General features: G+C 45.0%; 1 protein-coding gene across 1 annotated transcript in view; it reads right to left on the reverse strand.

Annotated features, from left to right (window-relative positions):
• LOC120913538 (potassium channel subfamily K member 1-like) overlaps nucleotides 1-3,442 on the reverse strand; it is a 62,505-nt gene extending 59,063 nt beyond the window's left edge. Inside the window, exons 1-2 of the mRNA XM_040323524.1 lie at nucleotides 3,418-3,442; nucleotides 2,768-2,838 (exon numbers count right to left, since the gene is read on the reverse strand). Of these exons, the coding sequence (XP_040179458.1) occupies nucleotides 2,768-2,772 (5 nt within the window). The 5' untranslated portion in view covers nucleotides 2,773-2,838; nucleotides 3,418-3,442. The remainder of the gene's footprint in view (nucleotides 1-2,767; nucleotides 2,839-3,417) is intronic.
• Between the last annotated feature and the right edge of the window lie 5,033 nt (nucleotides 3,443-8,475).

Genomic DNA, 8,475 nt, shown 5'->3' on the forward strand with positions numbered 1-8,475 from the left:
TTCTAACTGCCCCCTGAGCAAATGTGTCTCAAAGCTCAGTTCCCAAGAGAGCCCTGCAGCACATCTGTGCATGCCCTGATTTCCCAGCCATCTGCACGCGCATGGGGTTTCTCCACACAAAGAATGGCAACAGAGAAATATGGAAATTTTCCTATGTTTGAACGTGCACAGATGTGCCCACGAGCTCTGCCAGGACCCAGAGGCACAGCCCCATTGGCATATCTGCCCATGCATAAAATTGGCTAGAGTGGTTTTTAAACCTAAGACATGAAATATGAACAAAGCATATCCCGCTATAGTATGTACCACACTGGGACGCCCGTTATCGCTAAAGTGGCGCTCGTTTTAGCAGGGATTTTTCGGTCGCCAGCAGGGTGATTTTTATCCCTGAAAAAAGAAGTTTTGCAGTGCTTTTCAGGCTCTTCCAAATTCATTGCAATGGGTAACGCGTTTTGGGAGTGCTAAATACAGCGCTCCTAACCCACCCCAAAGATGCTGCTTGCAGGACTTTTCTTAACGTCCTGCAAGCGCACCACTCCAGTGTGAAAAAACACACTGAAATGAATGGGAGTCAGTTTTCAGGGGCCATTTTTAACGCTAAAGTGCCTAAATACCGCCTTTGTGTCATTTCTGTTTGCGGCTTCTTTCCTCTGCTATCAGGAGTCACTTCTGACAAGTTTTCTTGACACCAAGAGAAAAGAGGTGACAGGGGAGGGATCTCCAGATGATTGACAGCCTCAGCTCTGTTCCTGTGTGGAGGGTATGTCTCTTCCCTCCAATCAGCTCTCAGAGCTCTCCTTACTGAGCTCTGCAGAGTATGACTTTAGCCCTCCGCCACCATTTTTCTGAACTCTCAAGTGATGTTCTGTACTTGCTGTGTGGTGGCACACGTGGCATAATATTGCACAGCTCTGGAACGTAGCGTTCTGGTCTGAACATGACGCACAGAAAACTCTTGTTTTCTGTGTGTCGTTGCGGTTACACCTGTTTTTTCCCATTAGGAAAAATACAGGTAGCTGCACATAGTGTGAATGGGCCCTTAGGCTAGGTTCACACTACTGCAGGTGAGAAAATGTATGTAAAACGCATGCGATCCACAGCCAAAACGCACTGCTGTTTAGCAGAGGAGCGCAGTGCCACTCAGTGTATTCCGACAGTGGGGAAGTCAGAATTCAATACTTCAGCAGGAGTGATTCTTCCATTCACAATGGTTGTGTGGATGACGGAATCGAGTCACCTGTTTTTCGTTCAACCTCGCTGGCTGAACCAATATAAATGAATCATCTATGGGCTACCTTAGAAGAACAGTGAGGATTTCTAAAGACAGTCATGAACATTGTAAAACAGGGAGCACATCTGCCCCCTTGTGACAGTAATACAGTAGTACATTAATTCAAACTGCAATAAAAATAAATAAAAAACATAAAACACATCAACAATCAGGATAACATGACACGTCTGGTTCACACCACAAAAACTCAATCCAGATCCTTTCTGGATGCATTTCTGCATGTGCATTTTTGATGTGTATTTTGAAGCGTTTCCAGATGCCTTTTTCCTGGGTTTTTTTTCTCCACCTGGTGCCTTTCAGTGCATTCTGGTGTGTTCAAAAGCATTTTGCAGTACAGTCCAATGCAGGAAAAATGCAGGAAAAATGCAGAATGTTCTACTTTTTTTTCTGGGATGCCCTGGTGTGAACTATGCCATTGGAAACCATGGCCCAGATTCACAAAGACTTACGACGACGTGTGTCCAGATACGCCGTCGTAAGTCTGAATGGCCGCCGTCGTATCTATGCGCCTGATTCATAGAATCAGTTACGCATAGATTTGGCCAAGATACGAGCGGCGTAAGTCTCCTACGCCGTCGTATCTTTGGTTGCAATAATTACACTGGCCGCTAGGTGGCGCTTCCTTGATTTCCGCGTCGAATATTTAAATGAGCAAGATACGCCGATTCACGAACGTACGTATGCCCGTCGCAATTAGTTACGCCGTTTACGTAAGACATACGCCTGCGTAAAGATAAAGCTGGTCTCTAGGTGGCGCAGCCCATGCAAAGTATGGACGTCGGAACAAGCGTATCTTTTTACGTCGTTGGCGTAAGTCGTACGCGAATAGGGCTGTGCGTAAATTACGTTCACGTCACAGGCATTGAGCCGACATATCTTTGGGCGTAAATACGACGTGATACTGCGCATGCGCCGTTCGTTCGGTCATGCATCTACATGGGGTCAAGCCTCATTTAAATACAACACGCCCCCTACAGCCTACTTTGAATTACGCGCGCTTACGCCGGACCATTTACGCTACGCCGCCGTAACTTAGGAGGCAAGTGCTTTGTGAATACAGCACTTGCCTCTCTAAGTTGCGGCGGCGTAGCGTAAATACGGTACGCTACGCCCGCGCAAAGTAGATTGGCCGTACGTGAATCTAGGCCAAAATATCCTATGTTCCCAAAAAATGCACTGGACTGCATGTGGATTAATCTGACCCTTGGGTTCCATTCAACCCTATGGATGTTGCTTTTAAATGTTTCTGCAGTGCTTTTTTTTTTTTTATTGTTACACAACCTATCACATTGCTATAATCTTTTTATATGGACTTTAGACTTATGAATAAATGGTTGTGGAACAAATCATTTCCATTATTTCTTATGGGAAAATTCACTTTGATATACAAGTGCTTTGGATTACAAGCATGCTTCCGGAATGAATTATGCTCGCAATCCAAGGTTTTACTGTATAATATTATAGTTTACTTCTTACCTCATTATGTATGGGATTGCAACTCTGTACTCTTCCCCAACTTCTGACGCATCGTCATGTCAATCAGGCACCTAAAATATACATTGCAGGAGTGATAAATGCCGTGACCTCAGCTGATCTCACAAGGACCTATGAAATAACATCCCCAGGGGTGAAATGTTTCACATAAGCATCACTTCTCTAAGCATCTTTTCATATTTGCTCATTTTAACGATCAAATTAATTATCCAATCCCCTAAAGATCTTTTTGTTTGGATCTGCTGAATATACTGCATGCAAGTTCTATTATTAATAGTTGCAGTTCTTGGACTGCAAAAGCCAATTCACAAACATTACAGGAGCTGTTACAGGTAAAATAATATAAATAATAATTATATATATAATATTAAATCTGCATAATGTTTATAACAGGAGGAGAAATAAGAATTCTATGCTAATGTAATATTTATTTTTGAGAATCAAATATTTTGATACAAAAGTAATTGGGAGATAAAATAGGGATAAGATAAACCTGCAGCGTTGTGATTGGATGCTATAAGATCCTAGAAGGTTCCCAGGACATGAGTAACACATTATTAATGATGTCATTTGTCAACTTTGCTTTGTTGGTTTTAGTTATTTTGTGATCTAAACAAAAACTCAGGCCTTACCAACAGAGCAGTTTTTGTGGCTTTCATGAGAAAAGCTCAGGGAGTCTACTAATTGACTTCAATCAGAGATTATATTCACCTGCACTCCCGGGATGACATCACATGCTGCCCCCTGGTGGTGAGATCTGAAGATTGGTCTACAAAAGTTGGATGACATTAAAGCGGAGCTCTGCTGAAAAAATATTAAAAGCCAGCAGCTACAAATATTGCAGCTGCTGACTTTTAATATTAGGACACTTACCTGTCCTGGAGTCCGCAGCAGAGGATGAGCGATCGCTCGTCACTCTGATGCCCCCTCCCCCGCCATCCTCGGTGAGGGAACCAGGAAGTAAGGCGCTCCAGCTTCACTGCCCGGTTCCCTACGGCGCATGCGCGAGTCGCGCTACGCCTGCCGATTGGCTCCCGCTGTGTACTGGGAGCCGAGTGTTCCCAGAACACAACGGGGGGGGAAGGTGACGTCATGCCCGCAGTCTGCCCGAGACTGTGTGGCTGGAAGTGGGTGCAAATACCTGTCTTTAGACAGGTATCTGCACCCCCCTCCCCCCTGAAATGTGACACCGGAGGGGGGGAGGGTTCCGATCAGCAGGAGTTCCACTTTAGGGTGGAACTCCGCTTTAAGGCTCTATTCACACCTATGTATGTTGCTTTTGAGCATTTTTGCAGTGCTTTTTGCGGTGCTTGCTGCGTTTTTCGACACGTGTTTTTACAGCGATTTTACTGCTATTTGCATTTTTTTTTGTTATTATTTTAATTTTTTAGCCGACAATTTTTATTTTTTTACATTTCCTTTAACAACCAGTTCTAAACGGGTTAAAAAAATTGCAAATCGTGGCAAAATTGCGGTAAAAACACGGTACTTGCGTTTTGGATGCGGGTCCATTGAATTCTATTGCATGCAAAACGCTGCTTTTTGCGGAAAAAAAGTCCCTGGCCCTTTCCAAAAACGCAGAGGCACAAAAAAGCATTGATGTGAACATGTTCCATAGGGAATCATGTTAAAAAATTTCCCTGCATTTCTGCAAAATGCATCAAAAAACGCATTAGGCTCGATTCACACCTATGCATGTTGCTTTTTAGCGTTTTTGCAGTGCTTTTTGCGGTGCTTGCTGCGTTTTTTGACTTGCGTTTTTACTGCGTTTTTACCGCGATTTGCGTTTTGCGTTTAAATTTTTTTTTTACATCAATTTGAATTTCTTTACATTTCAGTTAACAACCAGCTATAAACAGGTTAAAAAAAACGCAAATTGCGGTAAAAACGCGGTACTTGCGTTTTGGATGTGGGTCCATTGAATTCTATTACATGCAAAACAACCAGTTCTAAACGGGTAAAAAGAAAAAAAATGCAAATCGTGGCAAAATCGTGGTAAAAACACGGTACTTGCGTTTTGGATGTGGGTCCATTGAATTCTATTACATGCAAAACGCTGCTTTTTGCAGGAAAAAAAGTCCCCGACCCTTTCCAAAAACGCAGAGGCACAAAAAAGCATTGATGTGAACATGTTCCATAGGAACCCATGTTAAAAAATTCCCTGCATTTCTGCAAAATGCACCAAAAAACGCATTAGTGTGAATCGAGCCTAAAAACCTTGTATACACGATCAGATTTCCCGCGGACAAAGCCTCAGACTTTTTTTCCCGAAGGGCTTTGGCAGTGAACTTGTATTGCATACAAACAGCAAAGAATTGTTGGCCAACAAATACGAACCTATGTTGTTTTCAGCTCTTTAGCGCCACCCTTTGGGCAACTTCTGCTATTGTAGTGTTATGGTGAGCATGCGTGTTTTGATTTTTGACAGACTTGTGTACACACGATCGGATAATCCGACATCACACATTTGTTTTTGGATAATTTTAAAGCATGCTATGCCACATTTGTTGTCGGAAATTCCGACAACAACTGTCCGATGGAGCTTACAAACGGTCGGATTATCCGACAACATCCTGCCATCACACGATTTCCAACGGAAAATACCATCATGTGTACGAGGCTAAAGAGTAGCAAGAACACAGATAGGTTCATTTATACTTGCAGTTGGGGAGGGGGCAGTAACAACACGCAGTTGAACCTGCATTTTACCACCCACCAACCGCTCCCCCTTAGGCTGGGTTCACATATATGCAAATTTAATGTGTATTTACTGCATCCAATTTGCATGACATTTGCTCTCAGTGAAGCTGGTTCACACATGTCTGGGCAGCCACAGTGTGGTTTCAAAAAGGGTCCTGTGTATTTTTGGGTCTGGTTGAGGTGCGAATTTAGACAAAACTTCACACCTGAGTCAGTGAACAGAAACGTACCAGACCCCGGACCACAAACTGCAGCTTCACATATGTGAACCCGGCCTCAAACTACAAAGGCTGCAGATAGGAGTGTGCACAGCCAGGGTGAAAATGACCCCCCCCCCAGTCACAAATAATTGAGGTTCTGCCACAATGCATGCAGTTGTGGCACGGGCATCCGCTCCATAGGGCAAGGGGGGGCAATTGACCCCCCTGGAAAATCGAGAAGGTGTTGAAGAGTTTTGCGGCCACGGGCTGTCTGAGCGGTCCCGGGTTGGATGTCACACAGGCACAGCCAGCAGAGTGAAGCTACCTCCCCTCCAGTGTTTATGTGTACACAGGGGGAGGGAACCTGCTGTGCCTGTGCTGCGCTGATGGCTGATCTGAGGTACTGAATTGGATGGGGGCGGGGGGTTTATGCTGAATGGGGGGTCCATCTGTGCTGAAGGGAGGTCTGTACTGAAGGGGGGTATGTGCTGAAGGGGGTCTGTGCTTAAAGTGGGTCCATCTGTGCTGAAGGGGGGTCTGTGCTGAATGGAGGGGTCTGTCCGGAATGGGGGGTCTGTGCTGAAGGGGGGTCCATCTGTGCTGAATGGAGGGGTCTGCGCTGAAGGGGGGTCTGTGCTGAAGGGGGGGTCTGTGCTGAAGGGGGTTCAGTACACTCTCTAGGCTATATGTATTTGGGCATGGAGTGAAGCTTAATTATCTCAAAAGCTATTTCACACTGCCAGCTGACCGCGTTATCGGTAAAGTGGCGCTTTACCATCGTTTTAGCTGCGCTATTTGGCCGCTAGCGGGGCGCTTTTAACCCCCACTAGCGTTTGAAGAAATGGTTAAATGCGACTGTGTATCGCCACTGCCGAAGCGCCCCTCCCTGAAAAAAAAATCAGCGGATGCCCATGCACAGTGGTGACATTTTTTTAGGGGTTAAAACAGGAGGTGAGTGGGTGACATAACACCTCCTCACCCCCTGTCAAATGCCCGCATAAAAGGGATCCACCACCAATCGCTCTTTAGAGGGGAAAGTATGTGTAAATGAGCTCTTACTATGAGGCTGGCTACGCGATGTTGTGCTGCGGTAAAACACAATTAGCGTTGAAGTGATGTCGTTTTTATTTGCACCCCAACACATTTCAACCCACTAAGTGGTGTATTTGCTTGGAGAAAAAAAAGAGACCTGTCTAATTTTTTTTTTTAGGTATTGGCAGTCCATTCACAATGAATAGACTGTCTTGGTTGGATGGCACAGGTATAAAGGGTGTAAAAGCTCGGCTATAATCATGAGTGCTATCGCCATCTAGTGGCCAAAATACAGTATACATTTGGTAATTGTGTGTATTTTTTACAGAAATGTTGTATTTCCTAGACTTTTTACGGGTAATATCATGTAAAATTGTGACAACCCCTATTTTATTCTCTAGGGTGTCTGCTTTCAGAAAATATATAACGTGTTGGGGGTTTTATGCAATCTTCAGGCGTACAATGATTTTTTAAACGTATACAAAAAAAAAGACTCTGGCAGCAAAAGGGCTAAAGAAGTCTTGTAAAAGCCAACAGGGTCTATTTAACCACTTTCCCCCCGCCAGAAGTACATTTACTGCTGGCTGGTGGCTCCCTAGGTACTGCTATGTACTCATATGTTGCAGTACACATTGCGTGCCTCCCCTGGGGTGCCCAGTAGCGCACTCTGAAACCACTGTGTCCACCAGATACCTGATTGGTATCAGGCTGATGTGAGCAGTCCTGATACCTGTGATCACTATGCAATCACATGCCTCCTTTGGGGCGCATATCGGCGCACCCTGAAACTTCTGTGTTCACTGGACACAGCAGATTGCGGTGCTCAGTATCGGCCAATGTGAACGGCCCAGACACTACAAGATTGCTATCCGATCATATGCCACGTAGTAAACAGGAGTCATGAATGGAATCCATTCATGACATCATTGTTTACTACTGTGATTGGTCAACAGTGATCACATGGTACCTGGCATGTGATAGCTGTGGCCCAATCACAGTGACAGCATCAGAATAGTAAACAATGACTCATGAATAAAAAGCCATTGAGTGATTGCTGTTACAGTGATGATCACTGTAACAAGTCATGGTGGTGGTGCTTAAAATTTTTTGGGAGCGCAAACAAACTGAAAAAAAAAACATCAATTGCAGCCATTGTGCCCATCATATGCAGTCACTTGTGCCCATCATATACAGCCACTTGTGCACATCAAACGCAGCCACTTGTGCCCATCATATGCAGCCACTTGTGCAAATCAAATGCAGCCACTTGTGCCCCTCATATTCAGCCACTTGTGCCCATCATATGGAGCCATTTATGCCCCATCTTATGCAGCCACTTGTGCCCATCAAATCTAGCCACTTGTGCCTACCATATGCAGCCACTTGTGCCCATCAAATGCAGCCACTTGTGCCCACCATATGTAGCCACTTGTGCCCATCATATGCAGCCACTTGTGCCCCATCAAATACAGGCACTTATGCCCCATCAAATGCAGCCACTTGTGCCCCCATCAAATGCAGCCACTTGTGCCCATCATATGTAGCCACTTGTGCCCATCATATGGAGCCATTTGTGCCCCATCTTATGCAACCACTTGTGCCCATCAAATCTAGCCACTTGTGCCCACCATATGCAGCCACTTGTGCCCATCAAATGCAGCCACTTGTGCCCACCATATGTAGCCACTTGTGCCCATCATATGCAGCCACTTGTGCCCCATCAAATACAGACACTTATGCCCCATCAAATGCAGCCAC

The sequence above is a fragment of the Rana temporaria genome, chromosome 9 (assembly GCF_905171775.1).
Source record: "Rana temporaria chromosome 9, aRanTem1.1, whole genome shotgun sequence".
Lineage (NCBI taxonomy): Eukaryota > Metazoa > Chordata > Amphibia > Anura > Ranidae > Rana > Rana temporaria.